Source organism: Apostichopus japonicus, chromosome 22 (assembly GCF_037975245.1).
Source record: "Apostichopus japonicus isolate 1M-3 chromosome 22, ASM3797524v1, whole genome shotgun sequence".
In the NCBI taxonomy this organism is placed as follows: domain Eukaryota; kingdom Metazoa; phylum Echinodermata; class Holothuroidea; order Aspidochirotida; family Stichopodidae; genus Apostichopus; species Apostichopus japonicus.
In genome coordinates, this window is record NC_092582.1 from 21,935,322 (window position 1) to 21,960,932 (window position 25,611).

The 25,611-nt window shown below is 37.5% G+C and overlaps 1 protein-coding gene across 4 annotated transcripts in view; it reads right to left on the bottom strand.

Moving 5' to 3' along the window:
- LOC139963359 (ATP-binding cassette sub-family A member 2-like) overlaps positions 1-25,611 on the bottom strand; it is an 84,782-nt gene that overhangs the window by 10,522 nt on the left and 48,649 nt on the right. The window contains exons 22-42 of one of the 4 annotated variants that reach the window (XM_071964028.1): positions 24,573-24,704; positions 23,165-23,245; positions 21,491-21,687; positions 20,387-20,554; positions 18,574-18,876; positions 17,589-17,780; positions 16,521-17,117; positions 15,273-15,323; positions 14,369-14,395; positions 9,562-9,760; positions 9,190-9,295; positions 8,036-8,211; positions 7,513-7,690; positions 6,520-6,635; positions 5,794-5,956; positions 5,078-5,201; positions 4,410-4,542; positions 3,743-3,863; positions 2,683-2,754; positions 1,608-1,714; positions 155-287 (exon numbers count right to left, since the gene is read on the bottom strand). In XM_071964028.1, the coding sequence (XP_071820129.1) occupies positions 155-287; positions 1,608-1,714; positions 2,683-2,754; positions 3,743-3,863; positions 4,410-4,542; positions 5,078-5,201; positions 5,794-5,956; positions 6,520-6,635; positions 7,513-7,690; positions 8,036-8,211; positions 9,190-9,295; positions 9,562-9,760; positions 14,369-14,395; positions 15,273-15,323; positions 16,521-17,117; positions 17,589-17,780; positions 18,574-18,876; positions 20,387-20,554; positions 21,491-21,687; positions 23,165-23,245; positions 24,573-24,704 (3,376 nt within the window). The remainder of the gene's footprint in view (positions 1-154; positions 288-1,607; positions 1,715-2,682; positions 2,755-3,742; positions 3,864-4,409; positions 4,543-5,077; positions 5,202-5,793; positions 5,957-6,519; positions 6,636-7,512; positions 7,691-8,035; positions 8,212-9,189; positions 9,296-9,561; positions 9,761-14,368; positions 14,396-15,272; positions 15,324-16,520; positions 17,118-17,588; positions 17,781-18,573; positions 18,877-20,386; positions 20,555-21,490; positions 21,688-23,164; positions 23,246-24,572; positions 24,705-25,611) is intronic. The other 3 variants (XM_071964030.1, XM_071964029.1, XM_071964031.1) reach the window with 3 other exon arrangements.

The following is a 25,611-nucleotide window of genomic DNA, read 5'->3' on the forward strand; positions in this document are numbered from 1 at the left end:
AATGAAGCCTAGCTGTCTGTGATAATTGGGAGGCTCCATAATCACTTTGGGATTTATTGTGTCTACAAGGTTTTTAGACTTTGACCTCTATTGACCTCACAAAACAAGTGACCTTCACTTAAAAACAATGAAACAATGAATAAACATGACCTACCTTGCTCTCCTGTCTTCTCGGAATTCCTTTCAATCGTGAGTAGAAGAGCAGATGTTCTCTGGCCGTCAATTCCTCAAAGAGAGCATCAAACTGAGGGCAGTATCCTATATTTTTATGAAGTCTCCACCTTACACTGGAATTTGAAGAAAAAAAACAGTATCGTGTCACAGTTCATACCTTTCATCGATAACAATGGCCCAGATTCTAATTATTTCTTTTCCATCATTTCATTTATCTCCCACCCTTCCTCTTCCCCTGCTGGTTTCTTTTTTTCTTCTCTCCATCCCTTGTCTACTAATCCCCTTTCATCCATCTCTTTGTATTCACCATGCTCATTAACCTGTCTGTATTCTGTGCATGTTTTTGTCCCTTCTGTTACTGTTACTTGTCATTCAGCCTTTGAGAAGATCCTGCTAGGATCGAAACGTCAGGCCCTCTTACTTTTACACATTCTCTTACACAGGCTCTCTAGTGGATAAGCAGTTTGCTAACAGTTTTATTTTATTTTGATTTTCATTTTTATTTCTTTTCCAAACTGCTCCTAGTATCTCATGAAATTTTTTGCATATTCTAATGTAGCATTTTGATTAAATAATGTTACCAAAAACCTGTCCAAATTGACAAAAAATAGGATTATATAATAATTATACATCATATAACCAAGCTGAGACAACTTCCTATATGCTTTTACTATGAATGTTAAACAAGACTTGTTTATAAATTCTCATCATTTCCATACCTATACATTTTGCATATTATTATTAAATTTTATTAAAATATTTTCATTATCATTAGTTCAAAAAAAAGAAAGAAAAAAAAATTTGGTTAGTCAAGCCATTGGGTTTGTACTGTGATGGGTATACAGTATTGAAGAGCATGGCAAAACTGCTCAAAATCGGGTCAAAAGGCTGTCTTAATTCAAAACTAAAACATCAACATTGCAAAAAATTAGCTCATTCAGACATACTTTTCAGAATGAAATTCTGCTTCTCTGTGCAAAAACATAACAAATATATTATAATGTGCTACCAAGCAATCTGCAGGAAGATGTCAGCCTTTTCACCAAACAAGAAGTACCATCATCCATCCCTTCAAAGTGACACCATTCATTGAAAGGTTTGGGATCAAACTTTATACATTTAACTCTAAGTCACTTTAAGTTTTTAGGAGAACATACTCCGTTTGAAACATAGGTAACTTTGTTATCTGAAACTTTAATTTCGATTACTTTTCATTAAGAGAAAAAAACTGTTAGTAAGAGCCTCTGTAGGTTAAATATGTAAAGGTTAAGAGAGCCTGGCTTCTACGATCCTACCAGGATCTCCCCAGTTAGCCTCTAGAAGATCCTGCTAGGATCGACAAGACAGGCCCTCTAAATTTTTTACTGATTAATTTCACTGTTATGGGTTCATTTTATCTCATCAGGTTAAATCTCTAATCCAGAGTCACTCACCTTGAATTGCTGATAAAGGCATTACCTCCGGTTATCCGTTCGTCACCTGTGAGCATTTTAAATGTAGTTGTCTTTCCAGCTCCATTGACCCCTAAAAGACCAAAGCACTGTGCAAATAGAAAAAAAAATATATGAAAATCACCTCTGCTTGTATTGATAACTCTCATCATAAAACAACAAACTTTCCCAAAGTATTTCCGGTGGCTAAAGCTGATTGTATAGTAAACTTGCAGGACATTTTCTACATCTTTTGTTAGAAACCCCTATCTTGACAGGTTTTTGTACCACAAAGGTATGAATTTGTCCAAATTTGGTGATATTTTGAGCATGCGTCTGACAACAGCAGAGTGAATGATGGCATTGAGGCAACTGATTTGAAAATGACTTTTTGTTTCGTTTTTAATAATATTAAATCATTTATCCACAGAGATAAACAAGTACTTATACATAAAAGTTACACATTAAAGTTGTTGAATAAAGAGAACTTGGACCGCCAATTGTAACAGGTTTCAAGGATAAATCAACAAGAAGATTATATTATAGCCCAAGCAAAGCTTTTGAAGAACATCTTCCAAAATGACATCATAGACAAACCACCAATTGCGATCCAACTTCCTGGAGAAAGAGAAGGTTTAGCGCCCCCAAAAATAAGTAACATTCAAATCAACTAAATCTCGAGTTAGGGAAAAGATATTGAGATGGGGTTTTCAACTAACATTGTGGAATATTTCTTCCTTCAGTATAAATTTAACATTACTTTCTGCCACCAGAATTGCTATTTGAACTATAATCTTGCCCTAATCAGTCTGAGTTTAGTTACCCAAAGATGCAGAATCTGGTCACAAGGATTTAACCCCCTGATGGGGCAAGGGTGGTTCCCAGGATTCTATTTTCTTTGACTCCTGAGGCCACAGTTAGGAACACTTTTGCCAAGCAGTATTTTTTGCTTTTCCAGAATATATTTTCCATACAAACAATTATTACATTCATACTTCCTAAAGCTAACACCAAAGTCTTGAATCTCTTATTAAATAAATATAAAGAAGAGAAAAATAACTTGAACATCTGGGCTCACCTCTCCTGGTGGAACGCCTAAGCAGAGGCCGTCTACTGCTAAATGTTTTCCCAGCTTCCTGGTTTTGTAAATCTGTAAAATGTCCCAAACCGATCAAGTCATCGATAAACAGAGATCTCTCGACTTCTTTTGGAGATACTTTAACATATTTTAACATACTTTAACTCATACTCAATAACATACTCATACTATAACATACTTATAACATACTCATCGTACTCATAACATACTCATAACATACTCATAACATACAAAAACTATAACATAAATATTTTGAAAGGCAAAAGAGCACAGTATTAAGATTATATAGACAAGAATCTGGGATTTTAATGAGGGCATGAGATCTCTTGTAGGACCTCCATCCCCCCCCCCCCCCCCCAACTGAAAAAAAATTGGATGTGGAAAGAGGCATATTTAGGCTATAAATTGGGTCCATAGTTAGCTCTACATGTAACCCATTTTGTGCTTAAAACTACTTTAAGTCTTTGTGTGGGGTTGAAAAGGGGAAAGGGGGGGGGGCAGATCAGCACTTGTTATAACAGGCAAACTACATCATACACATTATGAAAGATAAGTACAAACATGAAAGAATGAGCTCATCATACATATTTGTGAAAAACAAACGCAAGCATCATTAGGTAGATTTATTACAAGAATTTTTGCTGTACCTTAAGTCCTTCAAAGACAGCTGTTAGTCTCCGGTCATTCAAAGTTGAGTCAAATATTTTTCAAAATAAGATCACAATCAAGCTGCCCCACCCTCTTTGTTTTCAACAAATGATTACAGTTAATTCTAAGCATTTTGATATCTTTGGACATTTGTTCATATTTACGATAAATATCACATTCTAAAATCTGAAATTAAATGAATATCAACCAGGCCTAATGAACTTTCAGACACATAAATCAATCAACCAAATCAGAAAATATGTCATATAAACAAATAATTGAATCAACCAATCAGAAAATATGTCATATAAACAAATAATTGAATCAACCAATCAGAAAATATGTCATATAAAACATCACATCAATCAATCAACCAAAAACCAAAAGTTACCTTTGTTAAATTTTTGAGTACTAAAATATCCTTTTCTGTTTCGTTGTTCAGGACTCTCTGCCTCTCTCGGAGGACATCTTCGTCTTCTTGTGGAATCAGAGCTTTATGAGCATTGACTCTCCTGAAAAATTCAAGAAAATCCATGCCATTGCTTGGACTTTTCTGTGTTGTGATAAATCATCTGCCTACCACTCAAGGTAGCAGCCGTAAATACATATTCCCTGCAGATCGTCCAGACTCTTATTAGACGTTTTGATTTTGGAACTTTGTTGATCTCAAATGACCTTTGACCTCCACAAATTTAAATAAAGTTCTTGCCCTTACCAAGAAGGATCAACATACCATATATGAACTTCAATAAAAAGTTGCCTTTTGAGTTATCATGTTTACCAGGTTTTCAGACTTTGACCTCTGCTGACCTCAAATGATCTTTCATCCTCATAAAAAAAGTATTCTTGTACTTAATAAGACGGATCCACATAGCCAGTATGAAGTTAATCCACCACAAACTTTTTGAGTTACGAAATTAACACGCAGATGTCACAAACACACATACAGGCACATACACACTCATGCCATCACCATCGCATAGATTCCTTTCACCTTGGGCAAGGAATTAAAAAAAAAAACAGAAACAGAGGCACCTCATTTATGTACGATAACTCACCTTCCCATGTAGAAAAACCCGTATTCACTGAGCACGACCAGAACAAAGGCTAGAAAGCCTTCAATCGCCATGACAACATACATGCGATTCATCATTTCCCAGCGGAAGGGTGACTGGACACTGTCTAGATCCCCTAAAAGAAAGAAAAAAAGATATCTCATTACCAAACAAATTATTTACAAACGATTAGCAAAGACAATGAACACTCTATTCAGTAAAGAAAACAATTAAAATTCCCCCAGTATGAGTGGCTTGATGACATCATATTTAGACTTGCTCAAGTCTCCGTCCAGCCTGGTCAACGAAACCATGATAACTTGCAAATGAAACATTAAAGACTCTTTCAATCCTGTTCTGGGTGAGATGTTTATCCTCACAAGACAATCCTATCATACAGGCATTATTACGGGATAACATGTGTTTTACTCTATCCTGCCCCGATCTGGACCCAATCTAACCTCTGATCCATATGATGATGCTTAGGTTTGATTGTCTTTTAGATGAAGTAGTACTATATACCAAATGCATCACATCCATCACAAATTTCATTTTTTATTATAAACCCAATCGTCAAATACCAATTCATACACAAAATGGTATCTGGTCCCTTGTTTCCTATTGAAGCAGTAAATGAAAGAAAGGGGTAAAAAAGGGATTCAAATACTTACCAATTTTGATGAAATATTCATTCATGTAATCGTTGAAGGCTAGGTCCATTAGACCTCTGCCCAGGCAGTAATTTGGAAAGATCAGTGAAATATTGTGCACAATGTTGTACGCAGCCTGAAAGCTCTGCAAAATAGAAGAAAAGGAAACTTGGTTGACTTGATCCAAAGGAAAAACTTTGACAGTTGACATGCACAGGATTTCAAAGGTGTTAGGGGAGGGGGATGGAGGAGAGTGGGCGTGGGGGATTCTAAATTCCCCGCCCTGATTTAGGTAGAAGCCTGAAAATTAATTGAAGAGTGTCCAGGGTCTGGAGGAGTAGTCTAATTCTGACCAACTAAAATCTGAGAAGTCCCTGGACTGAACCTCCTTTGGGGACACCACTTGTCCCTGAGCTGAACAAGAATTCGGACAACCTGATACCTTATAGGAGATGTCATCTTTTGTCAAACTAAAACCTGTGATAAAAAGAAGGGAGTATGGGTGGGTGGGGGGGGGGGGGAATCTGATGTACTGTACATCATCACCATCACCACAATCATCACCATCACCACCATCGTCATATCACCATCATCACCATCATTATCACCATCATTATCACCATCACCATCACCACCATCACCATCACCATCATCACCATCACAATCACCATCACCATCACAATCACCATCACCATCATCACAATCACAATCATCATCATCATCATCCTAAGACTGACCTCACTGACTTCCGGGTCATCGTGGGTGAAGATTTCTAACAAGAAGGAACCGACGATGGTAGTGATACCGGTGAAGAGATTGATTACGATGAGAAAAACATAGGCAGAGCTTGAGACACTGAAGAAGAATGAAGCTGGGTACATCATGGGCGTTATGGAAAATCTAGGAAAACAAGCAATATGCACACAAAATATGAAACATTAAATGGTCATTTAAGAAGCATATCTAATGATTGCAAATATTTAAATGAAATACTGACCAGCACTTTAAAATATCTAAATTGTTTCATTCACCAGTGATACACACAAAGGCAACAGTATAAGCATGCATAGCAAAATACATTCATCCCTAGAACATGTACTGGTGAATGTCAAGAAGCCTCCTACAAATGACAATATTTACCTTTAACCTCAAGAACACAACATAGTTGAAATAATAGATATGAAAATTATACTGAAGTAAAAGTAGTCCTCAAAAATGTGACAGCATTTATGATACAATATAGTTTTGTAATGTTGGGTTTTTTCCCTTTACTTATTTATACGTTTTTTAGAACTAGCCTACATCTGACAGAAAGATTCATAGCATGGAACATGAATACGACACTGCTGTGTGTACTGTGAAATGCACTGTTGGTGAAGTAACTTTTGTCGAATGAAGAAAAGCAGTCTAACATGGATGCAATGGAAGGAAGCTTGTCTAGTCGACAAAAAATCTGTCCTCACCCGTAGAGAAGGAAGAGTAAGATGACCGCCGGGAGATTGGTCGATGAAGCATACGCCGGAATGTCGAAGATCTTTAGGATGCTGATACAACAAACAGCTGGAACTAGATAAGACATCTGGTCAAGAAAAGAGGAAACAGAATGTGATTGCAGAAAACAAGGTTAACTTGTTGAGTTAATGTGAACAATTCTAGCAAACTGTAACATACAAGGAAGGGGCAGGATTAAAATTTCACCACACTAAATCAACTGCACACTCAAAATCATAAAGGACCATCAGGCAAACTGCTCTATACGAATCAAGCCCTATGTTTTCTACAATAAGCTCAATGAAGCTCCAACTAACTAAACTGCTCAGCTGCTAGTACAACCCACTGTTGATTCCTATCAACATGTTTCAATTTGAACCAACACTCTTACTTTCAGCCTCTCTTCCTTGGCATCCAATCATACAATCCCATTCCTGCTTGAGCAAGAATAAACTACTGGATACTAGCAACTCCTGCTTGAGCAAGTATAAACTACAGGATACTAGCCACTCCTGCTTGAGGAAGTATAAACTACTGGATACTAGCCATTCCTGCATTTACAAGAATAAACTACTGGATACTAGCCATTCCTGCTGGAGCAAGTATAAACTACTGGATACTAGCCACTCCTGCTTGAGCAAGTATAAACTACTGGATACTAGGCATTCCTGCTTGAGCAAGTATAAACTACTGGATGCTAGCCACTCCTGCTTGAGCAAGTATTAACTACTGGATACTAGGCATTCCTGCTTGAGCAAGTATAAACTACTGGATACTAGGCATTCCTGCTTGAGCAAGTATAAACTACTGGATGCTAGCCACTCCTGCTTGGGGAATTATAAACTACTGGATACTAGGCATTCCTGCTGGAGGAAGTATAAACTACTGTACATTAACCATTCCTGCTTGTGCAAGTATAATCTACATCCTTGCCTGGGTAAGTATATAACCAACTGAATACTAACCATGTCCCAGAAAAAGTTTGAAGTCCAGTAAACCAGAGGACTGACACCACTGAGGAACTGGACCAGCTTAGCTTTGGAGGACCTCTCTGTGACGATGAAGATGACAAAACTAGCAGGCACAAAGGACATGGCTATGATGATGAAAATAGCTATCAGAACTTCCGTTGATTCTTGTTGACTGTGGGATGAAATAAAATTAGGACGTTATTGTTTATAGACTCCTTCTGTGTTTTGACAGCAAACTTCATCCAGAATAGCAAACCGTGTTACTTTTATATCATCTATGGATTCAGAATGCACAATGCATGGCCTTGGTGAGTGTTCACAATTTTTTCCTGACAAAACTCTGTACAGAGAAGCTCTTTTCCAATTTTTCTTGTTTACGAGACGTGGTTTGGTGATTCCATATAAGAATGTTCAATTTTCAGGTACAGCTCAATTTTCCGGGCAAAAGTATGAAACAACATATACAACAGACACTTGGGGTCAGTTAACTGAGGTAAAAGGCTGTAGAGGAGCTCACATGAAATCATCAGTGAGGGACCATCCAGTCTTATTCATCGGGTGATTGATAACCGTCATTCCATATCCTGAGGGATTGCCGTGCTTGGAGGGATGTAGGTTGGCTCTTAGAATGGCGTTGTTTAATACGTTGACGTAGGTTGGAAGGCTGTGATACCCTTTATCATTGTGCCATGCCTAGAAGGTAGAGGAAAATAGTAAGAAAGTCAAATCATTTTAACGATAAAATGAGAAACTGCGAGTCTACGAAACAAGTCAGGTTAGTTTCAAGGTCATGAAGTAACAGTGTACATTGATATAGATAGACAGACTGACAGACAGACAGACTGAAGAAACAAGAGGTCAGTTTAGTTTCAAGATTGTAGACAGACAGACAGACAGAAACATGCATTAACGGTTAAAAAGAAATGGGTGAAGCAAAAAAAAATCATACAAATGTAAAAGACCATAGAAATATCCAACCATTATAAAGAAGGACAGAAAGACGATTTGTGTTGATTTATTTTTGACCACTGTTATTAAGCTGGGTTTGCAGGATGTCTGCAATGATGTGACACAACTAAATGAAAATATTGCTACATTTGTCGGTGACCCCTGCACTTACATCTTCGTACAATATGGGAGCTACGCTTTAAATATGTCAACTAACAACTTCAATGTAAAAGTTTACTGTAACAACAGGAAACATGTTGTCTATATTTAGTCAAACATTTATGAAGCAACACTGAAAAACTTACTATGGCAACATTACGCACGGCTATCTTCCGGTACAGCTTTGGAACATCATTGCTAAACTGTGGTGGCACAACTTACATCTTCATACAAAATGGGAGCTACGCTTTAAATATGTCAACTAACAACTTCAATGTAAAAGTTTACTGTAACAACAGGAAACATGTTGTCTATATTTAGTCAAACATTTATGAAGCAACACTGAAAAACTTACTATGGCAACATTACGCACGGCTATCTTCTGGTACAGCTTTGGAACATCATTGCTTAACTGTGGTGGCACAACTTACATCTTCGTACAAAATGGGAGCTACGCTTTAAATGTGTCAACTAACAACTTCAATGTAAAATTTTACTGTAACAACAGGAAACATGTTGTCTATATTTAGTCAAACATTTATGAAGCAACACTGAAAAACTTACTATGGCAACATTACGCACGGCTATCTTCCGGTACAGCTTTGGAACATCATTGCTAAACTGTGGTGGCACAAACTTACGAACATTGCCCAAGGAAAGTGCGCCATATCTGTGGGTCAAACACACAAATATATGTATATTAATATATATATATATACATATATATATATATGTATATATATGTATATATAAGTAATCTTCCTGTGGTCATTGCTGTCAAAATTTACCATTTAACCGGTGTAGCCTTTGTTTATCAGTAGTCTAGAGCTGGGTCTATGAGAGATTACTAGTAATCACAATGTAACCAGTGTAGCCTGCACTCATCACCGATGCACTTTCCCTTAGAGATTACTAGTAATCACTTTTTTTACTAACCTGTGTAATCTGTATTTATCAGTAGTGTACAACATGTATTCTGAGAGATTACGGTTGTTACAGTCCAGTAGAACATCGCTGGTAATCACTTTATGTTCCGGTGGATATGGCGATCCCACATTTGTCGGGCATGAAAATCCATAGCCATCCTCCTTGCAGTAGCATATCTTCTCTGGTGTCAAATGGCTTGAATGAGACCCTAGAGATCAACAAATTATTCATAAAGTAAAACTTAAGTCAACAAATTATGTTGAATATAACAATAGCTTAACATTGCAGAAGTGATACTGAGTAATATGCTGAAAATTTTCATAGCAAAAATAAGGTACAGAATTTTGAAAGATTCAGAGCGAAGCTCATATTCAAAACAGTCTCCAACATAAATGAAACGAGAGAAAATTTTTGTCAAATAAGTTAAAAATACAACTGGCATTGCTCAAACTTAACTCATTATCAAGATCACTTTCTATTGTGTTCTAATTAGCCACCATCAACACAACAATTTATTACTTTACAATGGTTTAATTGTATTCTAATTTGCCACCATCAACACAAGAAGACATTTTCACTTTACCATGGTTTAATTGTATTCTAATTAGCCACCATTCATCACAAGAAAAATTTATTACTTTACCATGTTTTTATTGTATTCTAATTAGCCACCATCAACACAAGAACAATTTATTACTTTACCATGGTTTAATTGTATTCTAATTAGCCACCATCAACACAAGAAAGTATTTTCACTTTACCATGGTTTAATTTTGTCTTTTTGTTCTCAAAACTTTAGAGAACATTAACCGGAGTGCCTTCATCATTTTCCGGGAATAAAACTTCGCTTCTTTTTCCTTACCTTCACATTTTACATTAAGAAATTCTCCTTTCTCTGCAACTTTCCCCCACTGACCATTTTTTGTCTCTCTTTTTTAGTTTTCTGTTCGCGAGGTTAGTAAGCATTTTTTTTTTTTTTAAATACTGAGAAAAATGTAACCTCTCTCAATAGGATGTCTTCTGGGCAATATCTTAAACATAAATTAAATGCATGTGGGACAGAGAAACCAAGGAACAATAGGGTCTTTTAGTTTGCAAATGATGGCTGATCCGATATCAAGTTTGGATTTACATAAACACAATGCAATATTCATGAAAATGATCATTTGCCACAAAAATGTCATAAATAATATTAGGTTTAGCACCCTTCTTCTTCCTCTTCAAAAAAAATTACAGTTCTAAATTTCTGCTTGAATTTTGCCAGTTTTACATAACATATGTAAATGGTATGATGAAAAGATGAAGCAATGTCGAATAATCGTAAATCTGCGTGATCGCAAACCAGTTTCTATGCTGCCAGATATAAATGGATGCCTACAAATCAATAGAATGATTGCAAGATGTTACTATGGCAACTTGCATAGTTGCAAAATGGATTTTAGATTTTCATCACTGCCAGTTTATATGGATGCCTAGATATTGTTGCGATGATTGCAAGATGTGACTAGACTAGTTCAGAACTACCCAATACCACGTCAACTGATCAACTTGCATAATCGAAAGTTGGCTTTTAGTTTTTCATCACTGCCAGTTTATATGGATGGCTAGCTATTGTTGCGATGATTGCAAGATGTTGCTACGAAGACTAGCTCAGAACTACCCAATACCACGTCAACTGATCAACTTGCATAATCGAAAGTTGGCTTTTAGTTTTTCATCACTGCCAGTTTATATGGATGGCTAGCTATTGTTGCGATGATTGCAAGATGTTGCTACGAAGACTACTTCAGAATTACCCAGTAACAACTGATCGCAAGAATTTCTTGAAGAGGAACTACGGAGCAAAGTGAAAGTCAACAAGATCCTACCTCCCCATCACACTATACTAAAGAATTACATCACACACAACTGACCAGCTTCAGTCTACAATTTGATAACAGACGGTCAGCCGTGCGGTCAACTGGAGGACCAATCTATCAAACTGAACTGGAAAATTTAGAGAAAATCTGGTAAACCTTGCAGTTATTCCACGGTTATAAAGTTTGTAAGCAAAGTCTCATCAAGTTCCTGTGGTAAGTGTTCATGCATATACCGATATTGGATTTTTTTTTATCCTAACACACAAAATAAATGATTAATGTTTACATTTCAAGTCACATAACAATATGACAATATACCACAGTTTGAGCAGCTGTTTTGTGCTTTAATACCTCTGTTCATATCTACAGTATGTAGCTCTTTGTTAGACCAAACATTCTTATAATGGAATCTGGAATCGTTTAAGAATGTTAATTCATACAATTATTAAATGACAACCATGGACAAAGAAACCAACTACAACCGATGCAAAAGTAATGAATAAAGATTTATACAATATATAATATTATAAATATAATAATGCGAAGCATATTCTATCTTCAAAATAGGCAAAAACAACCAACAGTTGAGGAATCGAAGACCGCAGAGGAACAGACTTTGCAAGTAGCTACATAAAATATCAAGAATAATGTTATTGAACAAGAAACACGTCAACCAAATAAACAACAATACTTCCATATAAATGAAAGCTACTGTACAGATATTAGCTCTAATACTAGTTTAAATGGGTGCTGTAGAAAACATTGTGCAACACTTTCAAACGGATTAATTCCTGATATCAACACAATACTGCTGGTCAATTGCTTTAGTTGAAAGAAAATGACAGAGACAAGGCTTCAAAGCTCTTGATGTACACGCTTAAAGGAATGAAACATAGGTTAATGATATCTGCATCGTTGCTCACTGGATGCTGTAACAATCAAACCTTCCCACTCAAAGCTGTTTTCACCTTAACTTCCTCATCTGTATACTGCAGCAGGAATCTGGCAGTATTACCACCATGTGGATAATAGTTTTGAGCAATAACTTGGGTCACTAATAATTCATCGAGGACTCATCACTTTGATATTTTTGCTTCAAGGAGTTCACAAGTGGTTGCAAGTCTCATGACATAAGACAGTACACCGCAGGATACATATTTAGTTCGAAAGGAAATGTTAGTCAGGATTTCATGGAGGGAACAGACTTGACAACGGTAGTTTTTCACAATTTAGGTCTCACAGAGCAATCCACTCAACGGGCCATGGTGAGGGTTTTACATCATTAAGCAGGTGGGGGGGGGGGGAGAATGACAGGAAGAATTAAATAAAAAGGGGAAGCTTATTAATCCTCTCAATTCTGAGAGGAGACGTTGCCAGGCTATTTGAATGTCAGACCCTCTATCTGTAAATAATTGCCACATCATGACTGTCAATATCATCTGTGTTCATGTTCCATGGGGGGGGGGGACTTAGCAGGCCCATTTACACTACAAGATGACAGTGATGCCCGCAGCATCATTTCTCTCTGAGATGTTGAATTGCCACCACTTGAGCTTTCTGACGGTAACCCTCAAAGAGGGTTTTATATACAAGACCAAGTATTATGCAGAATTTATTTCTCCAACATTTCATCTAAAACAAAGTACAATATAATGAAATTAATAATAATAATTGCCAACTTTGGTCCAGACTTCTTCCTTTCTCACCAAGCACTGATATAAAGAAGGAAACAATCACCCCAAAAGAAAGAGATGTAACATGAGTTGTAAAACAAAGACCGCCACCACCCTATGAAGCTATGACTCAGAAATACTTAAAATACACTTTCGAGTAAATATATAAGAAATTAACCCAATGCCTAAAGAGAGATATATATATATACACAGACACGCCAGACCCAACACTTCAGCAGCTTTCAAGATAACCCTTCCACCACGCATAAATACAAGTGTACAACTATTGAAAGGAAAACAGGCAAGTATCATACCAAGAAACAGCGGATCGAATGATATATTCATGTCACAAGCTAAGGGGACCTATCAGACCCATTATAAACCGATGCAATCGAGAAGAGATCATTTGGGACAACATTTCGGATAGAAAATCACGAGAATTTTATCCCAAATGACAACTCAAGAACCTGAGCACAGACTGATGCATTCTTTTTTGTCTTCTTCTTTTTTTTTTTTATGTAAAAGAGATCAAAAAACAAAAACCCTCTAATTTGTTGTTTAGCAATGATAGTACACAAAGGGCTGGAACTTATCTTTGCCCCAAAAACCTGAGACGGGGTGAATAAATCTGAGGCAGGAATTGATCACAGAAACAAAACATGTGAGAACAACAATTTAGCAACATTTACATGGAGGAGGGGATGAGGATGGGGAGAGGAGTATTTTTTTTTTAAGCTTCTTCTTCCCCACATTACCATTTGGCTTTAATTTTTCTTGAAACAAACAACTCGAGAAAAAATGCTCTTGCAATTATCACGTCAGAGGGAGTGTAAGGGCATTGACATCTATAGAGTGGATGGGTAGGGCAGGGGGCAAGGGTAAAGGTCATGGCAAAATGAGCAGAGGAAGTCTTCTTTCATTAGCCTATGTAAAAGACATCATTAAACTGCACATCAAAAACAACAGAGCGTCTTAACTCAAAATAATCGGTAGTGCTTTTATGACCGTACTGACGATAGTCCACGTAGCCAAGACCATCACCGGAACGGAAAATCAAAAGAGGTAACGAATGCAGTGCAATATGCAATTACGTAAACACAAGCATTGTCAAATGGCAAAGCAAAAGTCTTTTGACGGCACAGATCAGACAGAAAAAAAGAAAGATAGCAAAACGATAGAGTTGAAATCGAAGAAGGAAGGAAGGAAGGAAGGAGGCCAAAAAAATAAATAAATAAATAAAAAAAATAAACAAGGCCTAATTAATGTTGAAAGTAATCATCTCACCTTTCTTGGCATGATCAGTTTCATTTCCTTGGTAGAGGATTGAGTTAATGTGGAGAATGAGAGGACATGATACAAGATATATAGATATTATCATTGACGGAGAGAGAAGAAAAGATATCGGCTATGTATTAAGTGCATGCACTAGACGACGGTCGTCGTGGAAATGCTGCATAACGACCGCATTTTGACGATCCGTAACAAGTTATTTCCGGGTAGACTTCTCTGAAGCTACACCGAAAATAACACATGGGGGTTTCAAAGAATATGTCTTATGCAGTTGTTGGCATTTCTCACATGCTCATGCAGGTTTTCCTATCTACCCACTGTACGGTCCTCAAATCAATACAAGAACCTGGCCAACCCCTCCCCCTCCCACCCCACCCATCCCTCCTACCACCACCTTTGGTCATCATTTGGACCATTACAAAGCTTCCATACTATTATCAGCTCAACCCAGTTGCACATCCAAACTTCAACCCACCTATCTGTTCTGTCTAGCCAAACACCATAAATTTTCTTCCTTTTATCCAGTGTCTAACATTTCAAAGTCACTTTTCCATTACTCATGTACTTGTATAAAAATTTATACTTGTTATAGTGAAGGCAGACAACCGTCCCCACCCATCCCCCCCCCACCCCCCAATTCTAGAGCCATGTGAGTTAATCTTCATCCCTAAATTAATAAGTCAGTTCTTCCCAGGTTTAACATATTATTTTGGCACATTTTCATCAATTGATGAAAAATTAATGATACCAATACATATTAAATTCAAGAGATATTCCACTGCTGATCAAAGGAGAGAGAGGGTAGCAAATTATCTTTTCTGTTTATTGATATTTAATTGATTTTAGTTGATATTAGGCAGCAATTAGCAATTAAATTAGCACAAAATGCAGACGTTACCATTTCCTGGCATGGTTGTTACAGCTAAAGTGTTGTCAGTATGCCGAGCTTCTGGAAAACATTTAACAAACACATCTCAGCCTACACTATCATACTTTTGCAATAAATAGATACTTGGTTCATAGATAAAACCAGCCCATGGCTTGTATATCCTTTAAATCAGCACAAAGCATTCCACATTCCCCCCATTGTCACTTTCAGCCTAGATGCAAGTATATATTAAAGCAATGCTTTCGGTGTTGTCAGTAGTTTAAGAACAAAATGAAAGTTGTTTCTTTTCCTGGTCATTCTTGGCTAGTTATTATAAACTATGACAATGTACTCTAGTAGTATTCTGCTCAGCATTGACTGTGCTGAAGTATCGGCCACATTACAAATGGACCTATCCAAGACTAAGCCTACAATTGGTTTTATGTTAGTTTTGCAAAGCACTGCTACAGTGTCATGACCTAGTGTAGAATATACACCCATAAAAGAATCATGCAAGTAGACAATTACGGCTTCAAATTATACAAAGCGTGGATTACTAGCGATGGAAATTGAAGCCTTTTAATATCTCTGGATGGAAAACAAACACATGATATGGCTTGCAGTTATTTGCACTGTTGGTTCCTACTATCATGAACTAAGGAGTAAAACAATAAGGAAAATTGCCATAACAATTTCAACATTTTGGGAGACTTGATTTCCAAGACCCCCCCCCCCCTATGATGCATATTTCTATGTTTTCTACGGAGCATTAATTTGACACATGCATCATTTTGCTAATGTGGTTTGTTTGATAACTTTCAATAATTAAAACTCACCTATTCATACTATCTCCTTACTCCAAACAAACAGTCCTCTCTCTTTCCCACTTCCCTTCAGTTCATATTTGTGTACTCTATGTCATTTTCTACTCCAGTGGTAATAACAACCATAATTTATACTTACAATCATAAACATATTCACAATGGAATAGAAGTTTTTCAAGCATTGACTGTTTTTTTCTGGCTTTTGCTCAGCACTACCTCTATAGAAAGGTCACATTCCCAATGTTAAACACTGCATGTTCTTTGCATGGACTTCCACCAATTGATCAACTTACTGTTACTTGAAGCATTTAAGTGTCCCTATACTGCTGAGAGTCCCAAACATGTCATTTAAGTATCCCAACATCATCATTTCCTATACACAGCCCTTTCACAGTGGCCCACAGACCTGTGTTTGGTTCCGAACAAGGACAAAACACAGTTTTGAAATTCTTACCTTGGTTGATCCACCCATCGTTATCGTCCGCTTCGGTCGTCCTGGGTAAGTAGTTCGACAGAGGTTTCCCTTTCTGAAAGGACTCCACACACATGGAGTCAAAGTACTGAGCTGTCAGATTAATGCTGGAGAAGTTGGCCATCTCTACCAGCCTATCCAGGGTTCCATTGAACGGCGTCTTCAGGACGCAGCTAGCTCCGATTCCAGCCGGGTAGGTCAGGGAAGAGACGATCTTCACGGGGCCAACGTCTCCACTGATGGAGGAATAAGTCCTGTACTCTTCGCGGCTGTTGGAGATGGCGTCGTTGATGTAAGGGATCATGTTGCTGTCAGGGTACTCCAAGACGTGGTACTGAGATGGACTCAGAATGATGGAGGGAAGGTCACTGATATGAGGAGCGGAGAGAGCCACACTCATCGCCAGGGTGACATACAGCGCAGGCAGCAGCAACGTGGAGAAGAGGCTCTTCTGATTGCGTCGAATGTAGTGAAAGCGCTTAATGATGAGGGCGACAAATTGGTTCATTACTAAGACAAATCCTCGTAGGTGATGGCTACTCTGCCCTTCGTCTGTGAAGAATGTCCCATCATCGTTATCTGTTAAAGGGCAAACACAATTTCTTATCATCATTGCAGCATTCTATCATGCCCTTTTATAATGATAAGGTCTGTCCCAAAAGTTGTGAACATCAGATCTGAGAGGAGGGGTTCATCATGGTTCACATTACATGAGAAAAGAATCAGTACAGTGTAGTGTAGTCTGAATGTCACACGAAATGTTTCAAACCTCAAAAAGTATGTTGCTTTTCATAAACCACTATCAACACCTAACTTAGCCTACCACACATTTTTAACATAATATACCTAGCCTAGCCTACAAGAGCTTCATTACATATCTAACTTGCTGTTAACGTTAAACCTCTTAATAGCATTTCATTTTAAGGTTAATTTTTAACTTTTATATTCGTATCTGATATCTAACCAGTGCTACTGGCCTGTGATATCCTTTGTCCTACACCCTGCTACATTCTGAACATTAATTACACTCCATACATCTTTCAAACAAACCTTCATTTTCTTGGACATTTATCAGTGGTTCATCATCTTCATCAATTCTGAATGACGCGATCGATTCTGCTCCTACCTCTCGTCCTGAGCCACTCTCTGATGAAGACGTCAGAGACGAGCTTGAGCTACGAGAAGACAGCCTTCGTATAACAGATGGGATGAAGTTACGCAGAGATCGGGGTGTTTTGTGATCTGAGCGACGAAATACAACAAAATAGGTTCAATATTCAAGTATCATAATGACATGTAATTTAACAGAAAAACTCACCGGTTCATAATGTTTGGCCAGCAGAGCACTTGCCTTTATCAATCGAAGTTAATGGTTGAAATTCATTTAATCATTAATTGCTTAATTGCTGACAGATAAATCTGCAATGATGGATACTTTCTTATAAAAATCATAACAGCCAATTCTAAATTTCACTTTAGTTAGAAAATATAACACATGAAAACACTACCTACTGTAGGTCATTATAGAAACTACAACTACTGCATTTTCACCACAAGTTTGAAATTTGGACATTTACTATTAAACAATGTCACAACATTAAAAATTGTCATGGCTAGAATCTCCCTATGGCTTCAAACTACTCGATACCTTGTCTTACTCATTTCCATTTTTTACCCTCTATATATTCTCTCAATCAGCTCTTTCCTTGTGTGTGTGCGTAGGTGTGCGTTTGTTTGTATTCTGACAGAGGACTTGAACAAAAGAATCCAGGTCCTCGGTTGTGATTTCTAAAGAACCACCACGTCCTCGGAAGAATTCTATTGTATGGGGTATTGTTAAGGTTAGGGTACGTGGATTTGAACAATGGAAAATACAATGGGGTCCTCGGTCTGAATGTAATACAAACATGTGTGGGTGTGTGTGTGTGTGTGTGTCAGGTAGTGCAGTTATATAGGGATGAAAAACCATTCACTCCAAATCCCTCTGAAGTACTCCAAGATGCTTTAAATTATTTTAAAACTACCCTTTATGTACCTTGTCCAGAATCTGCAGACATCTCAGCTACCTTCAGGAAGACATCCTCCAAGGTGGAATCCATCAAACCAAACCCTAACACATCCAGCGATGATCGCTTTTCCTTCAACCCTGCAAACAGCTTTGGAAACTGGCCCTGTCTTACCGCCTCGTACGGTAGAGAGTATGTCAGCTCCTGAGGAGTCTCGTTGACCATGGCGGATTTTGGTACGTGTCTCTGAATCAACCGTGTGACCTGCCTCGCATCGCAGTTTGAATGGAATGAAGAGTTGAGACTGCCCGTAGAGGTTCCTGACGAAAACCCTTATCAAAGAGAAAAAAAGAGTATGGATTATTTGTAAACCATGTGTCTCGTATGGCTGTTTCTCTTTTATGACACGTTCCTGCTCGATAGAGGGCTTAAAGCATTTTCCTGTTACCTTCATCGAGACAAAAAAGAAATTGATATGACCATCGAAAGGAAAAATTAACTTGTGTCTTACATACCATAGAATGATTGCAAGTCGTGTCCATTGTACAATAAAATATCTTAGCATAACAAAGCATAACAAACTTAATAGCAACAATAAGTCAGTATTCAAATGCATTTGGAGGACATTGTGTGAACTTGAACCATAACAAACTGAATAGCAACATTTAGTCCGGGACTACCTTTGGAGGACACAATGCACTTGTGTTTTTACATATAATAGAATGTGTGAACTTAATAACCATAACGAACTGAATGGCAACATTTAGTCAGTGACTACCTTTGGAGGACACAATACACTTGTGTCTTTACAAATAATAGAGAATGTGTGAACTTTAAGCATAACAAACTGAATAGCAACATTTAGTCAGTGACTACCTTTGGAGGACACAGTACACTTGTGTCTTTACATATAATAGAATGTATGAACTTTAAGCATAACAAACTGAATGGCAACATTTAGTCAGTGACTTCCTATGGAGGACACATTACACCTGTGTCTTTACATGTAACAAAATGTGTGAACTTTAAGCATAACAAAGTGAATAGCAACGTTTAGTCAGTGACTACCTTTGGAGGACACAATACACTTGAGTCTTTACATATAATAGAATGTATGAACTTTAAGCATAACAAACTGAATGGCAACATTTAGTCAGTGACTTCCTATGGAGGACACATTACACCTGTGTCTTTACATGTAACAAAATGTGTGAACTTTAAGCATAACAAAGTGAATAGCAACGTTTAGTCAGTAACTACCTTTGGAGGACACAATACACTTGAGTCTTTACATATAATAGAATGTGTGAACTTTAAGCATAACAAACTGAATGGCAACATTTAGTCAGTGACTTCCTATGGAGGACACATTACACTTGTGTCTTTATATGTAACAAAATGTGTGAACTTTAAGCATAACAAAGTGAATAGCAACGTTTAGTCAGTGACTACCTTTGGAGGACACAATACACTTGAGTCTTTACATATAATAGAATGTGTGAACTTTAAGCATAACAAACTGAATGGCAACATTTAGTCAGTGACTTCCTATGGAGGACACATTACACTTGTGTCTTTATATGTAACAAAATGTGTGAACTTTAAGCATAACAAAGTGAATAGCAACGTTTAGTCAGTAACTACCTTTGGAGGACAATACACCTGTGTCTTTATATTTAACAAAATGTGTGAACTTTAAGCATAACAAGTAACAGTAAAAATGCCTTCCTTTTATAAATAAAACTGAATAGCAGCAGTTGGTCAATGAATACCTATCTCAACACTATTTCTGTACTCTCTCCTTCAAACACAAAACAAATTATCTCCAATAATGTATTTTACCTGCAAGAGGCTTTTTCACGACCGTTAGCTTGTATCCAGATCCATAGGTTGTTTTGAGGAAGAGTGAAGAGCCGACACATTTCAACTGTCCGTGAGAGATGATAGCGATCCGGTCACCTAAGACATCCGCTTCATCCATGTGGTGAGTGCTGAGCAAGATTGTACGACCTGTCAAAAACAGTCAAGACAAAAGTTCCATAAAAACCAGCCCCCGATGGAACAGTTTTCTGAAGCTTGTACTTATTTATAGAGTACAATCATGGCATACTTCCAAGCTACCGCATTGAGAGTATACAGACTTAGACTGATACTTCATCTATTATAGAAACAGGATACTTATACTGCTCATACTGTTAGTACAAGTGCTTTGAAGCATGGCATGATCGTACAATTTATAGAAACCTGTACCGACTGGGTTGATAAAACAAAGATATTTCTTAGGCTGGAGACACTGTGTGTCCGTACATAAGCTTGGTGATGATAATCAAAACTCTAGCTCTGGTGGAGGACGGGGATAGTGGGGGCCCTTAGATTTGGAACCCTGGGGGATAAAGTGCTTCTGATTTTAAACATCACTTCTGATGAACAGCACAGGAATTGGATTGGGCTCTTCATTTATGGGGTTTTCCCTTGGATAGGGTGTTTGCAGCACTTTGAGAGCCCCCAACTTTTACTTTTGCCCCTTGTTGCCTGTGGTTCTGGGTTTTTTTCTAGCTTCTATTTGTTAATCATAATATTGACACTATGCCACTTTCAATTGTATTACCTACCTCTCTAACTTAATTTGTTTATGGCTAAAATTTACTGACCTGAACGAGCTCAAACAGCATTTACCCCTCCCCCCCAACCACCCCTAACCACCATATGTGGTGATGTCATTGTGATCTACAAGCAATACCTTCAACAGAAGCTGGCTCATATCTGAGATACCTTTCGAATTGTGTAATGTTGTGGCATAAAAAAAAACCTTATCACCAGCCAATAAGTAGAGGCAAACAAATTATCAAGCTCATATAATTCTTTTTACCATTTGCTTATAAAAGTTTCAAGAGTTGTTAAACTCTTTCTAAAGCCATTTCTAACCCAGATGCCAAAACCACTTACCTTCCTTATACTTTAGTAGGAGGTCCCAAATGGCCCTCCTCGAGAACGGGTCCACGCCTGCCGTGGGTTCGTCTAGGATGACCGTCTTGGAGCCGCCCACGAAGGCCACAGCTACTGACAGCTTTCTCTGCATGCCACCGGACAAGCATTCCACCCTCTTGTGGCGTTTTGATCTCAAACCAATATCCTGTATTAAACTAATCAAAATACAGACAAAAACATGGCTTGTTTTATTTGAAAACAGAAACACAATTTATCTGTTTCATTTTTTTTTTTTGTCCATCTTATTGATGGAAATGCAGACGATACATAAAGCATAACCCAGGCTTTGAAATTTGAGAAGTTTAAATACTGGATAAAATGCCAGTGGATTCTGTTTGCCAGTAGATGCTGTTTGCCAGTAGACATTAAGAACATGAGCACATGATATGTTATATATATAACTTACTTGTACACCTAATATACATAGGTTATAGCATAACCTATTTACATTATGCTGTATATCATAGTTAGCTGTATATATTTGTTACTATAATTGTTATATATAATTTTTGCACATACGGCCTTCCCTATAATGTTTGTTACACTCGGCAAGCTCATATATGTAGGTTATGGACACATGAACAGCACGCAAATGGGCATGGAGGTGGGGGGGGATATGCAAATGTAATGTACAGGAGTATTGGACTGAGATTGCTGGCCAAAGAAAAACTGGATATTCATAGCTATAATTTGATATCAGCTGTATTAACAATGACCTTTACATAACCAAACAATAAAGAAGAACAAACCATTTGAACACTTCAAATATTGGACAGAGAAAAAGAAACTGTTAGCAAACTACTTATCTAATGTAAAAAGCCTGTGTAGGTTATATGTACAAGTAAGACGGCCTGGCATTTGAATCCTAGCAGGACCTGCTTTAGATAAGACACTGATAGGAAAAAGAGATCTTCTTCCAGACAAGATCTCTTCAGAAGGTCCAGCTAGGATCGAAACTTCAGGCCCTCTAAGTTTTCATTTCATTCCATTTCATTTATTTGTTTCTTCACAATATAGATACAGAGAAGTTAGCTAAGTAACAAAACATATCAAATAACAGGGAAAATTGTGAAAGGAAGCACTCCAAAAGACCCAGAGGGCTTGTCTAGTAGAGCGCTCCCATAAGTAAATAGAGAGAACAATACAAGAAAACAGTAACACTTATATCCACCCACACACCAACCCAATACGTATAACCCACCCACCCACCCCACACCACCTACAATACATATATATACACATATGCATACATACACAATTGAATACAAATACACACACGCATATATACACATATGTATATAAGTATATGCATATACATACTGTACATACATATATATATACACCCATGTAAATATAAACATGTGTAAAAGTAAGTTGGCCTAACGTTTCGATCCTAGCAGGATCTTCTTCAAAGGCTAAATAAATATAACTAATATAAACATGTATGCTTACTTACACAAACACAAAAACAATCATGTATATACATTTATGTTAGGGGGGAAAAGATTACAATAACACAGGAATGGCTACAGCTTACAAAATACAAAATGAAAACTTAAAATCTTAGTAGAGGTTTATAAGGGATCTAGTTTTATACATTAAAAAAAAAAAATTAGGATACCACATTCTTACCTGTCGGTGAGTGATTTTATCTCCGCCTTAGGTAGACCTTTCAGCAAACCATAGAACTGCATATGTTCCTCCACTGTGAGCCTACAAGACAGAACAATCATAAATTAATATTTAAAGGAAAATGATCATTACTTTAAATTCATATCTGAAGGTTTTCCATAACAAGACAAAAGCTAAATTATCTCAGGTTTCAATTTCAAATCATAATAAATTCTGTCAGTATTTGTAAAAATAGACTTTATATGATTAATTATTATTAAAGGGTAAATGAAAGTTTCTGGCAAATGGATTAATTTAATTTATAGCTATTAAGCCAATGTAGGAGAGAAATAAAACTAAAGCAGTGTCTTATTTTGCAATCCTAGTGTTCAAGTCAAATACAATCCTAGCTTTAAAGAATACTTTGGGTATGTTTGGCAAACATGAGTAAAAACTTGTTATCTTATTCAAAATGCTATTTTTGGAGGAAATTAAACAATTTTCAAGTAGAAAGCTACAGTACAATAGTAAGTGACAGGAACATAAACTTGGAAGAATTAAACAAGCAAGAATGGCCTGTAAAAGAATTTGCTGTTCATAGATAGGAGACAATCTAACTTGTATGTTTAAGGATGTATTGTTAGTTTGGTAACTGCAAAAACCAAGTTTTAAGAATATTACTGATAGGACGTTATAGTGGTGATTGAGATGAACAATCCAGGGCACCTCTAAACCTTAGCAGGTGGCACGAGAGGTATATCTGCATTTGCGAGCGAATTACTCTTACTGATTTAAATGTACTCACTAGACAAATTGCATTGAGGGCGTTGTGGTCAAATGGTTAAGGAAGTGGACTTGTGATCTAAGGATTACAGGTTCGAGCCCTGGCCAGATCATTGCGTTGTGTCCTTGGGCAAGGCGCTTTATCTCCATTGCCTCTCTTCACCCAGGTGTATAAATGGGGACTTGCGAGGTAACTTGTAAATATAGTTGCGTGCGCCGGTTTGTGGCTGCACCCTATGGGAAGTCCCCCGGGGGACACGTGGTTGTGCTGCACTGTGGTGCCCCAGGAGAGATTGTTTGAATTGTGCACACTTTGGTGTGTAGGTGTGACAAGTTACCAATGACCAGGATTAAGTTGTAAAAGTCGTGTGAAAGGGCCTTGGCCCTGTACAAGACCGTAAACCTAAAATCATAATAATCACCGTAGACTCTTGTTCGTAGAAGCATGCTTTGGCAATCATTATAGACACTCAGTAAATGATTACAATTTCTGTCAACATTTTAGACAATACTGGAAATTTGGATTCAGCAATTATGCAGTCAGATTTCCAGTTAATTCAGCTAGTTTGTACTGTGGATGCCATGCCATGTACTCATTATTGCAAATGTACTGTTTAAATGTAATGGAAGATAAATATAAACTTACCCATCAAATAAAGCATTGTGCTGGGGACACATCCCCAGACTCTTTCGAATCTGTAACATATCCGTGCGGATGTCCTTGTCATAGATCTTGGCTGTGCCGGACGTCGGCGGGAACAGACCGGTGAGGACGGACCTACGAACGAAAAGAATATCTTTGACTCACCACAAGATGTTGTACGTGAGAACTTCATACTGCTTCTTGATATAGGTACTGACTCCTCTTTCTAGTAACTCTGGCCAACCCTGCATTTACTATTCCTCACCAAAATATTATGTCCACAGAAGGGTACCTATTACCCAGGAGGGAACAGTTGAACATTTTTTCCTCCAGCCCACCTAACGCAACTACCTATATCAAAGACACTGAGATATTGCTATGAACACAGTATAGTACCTTGTAAGGGGTGGCCTCACTCAACTACCTACTAGACACACTGAAATACTATGAGCAGAGCAGAGTACCCAAAGAGGCACAGAATACTAATTCACATCCATCCAGCCCCCCCATCCCTCCCCTTCTTCTCCTCAAATACATGGTCACCATGTTATTAACATTTTGTCCTGGCCCTATGTGTCCACCCGATTCGTAATCTTTCCATTACATCGATATAACATCCTAGTGACATTATACTGTACCCGACCAGTAGTCACACTACAGTTAGGTTCAACATACTTGAAGATCATGACTGTAGATCATATCAGTACCACCAGTTGATCACAAATAGTATATACAATGTTTTTCCTAATTATTGGAGAAGATATCTTTTGAAATTTGTTTTTAAAGTCTAAAGTTTAACAAACTGTTTTAAGCAAAGTAACTGGTGTTTTCTACAGAAAGGAGTATTTTTACTAAAGTTTTTTTGAAACTAAACCAGTGGAAACAAGAACCAGCCAATCTCCCAGTGCATCTGGTGTGTCGGCAGCTTGTGATCACTTTCACGCTATGTGTAAATTCCATTCAGAGATGGTGAAAAACAAAGGTTTATTAAATACAGTGCATTATGACCGGTATGACAGGGCCCTCTGCTAAAACACTGTTA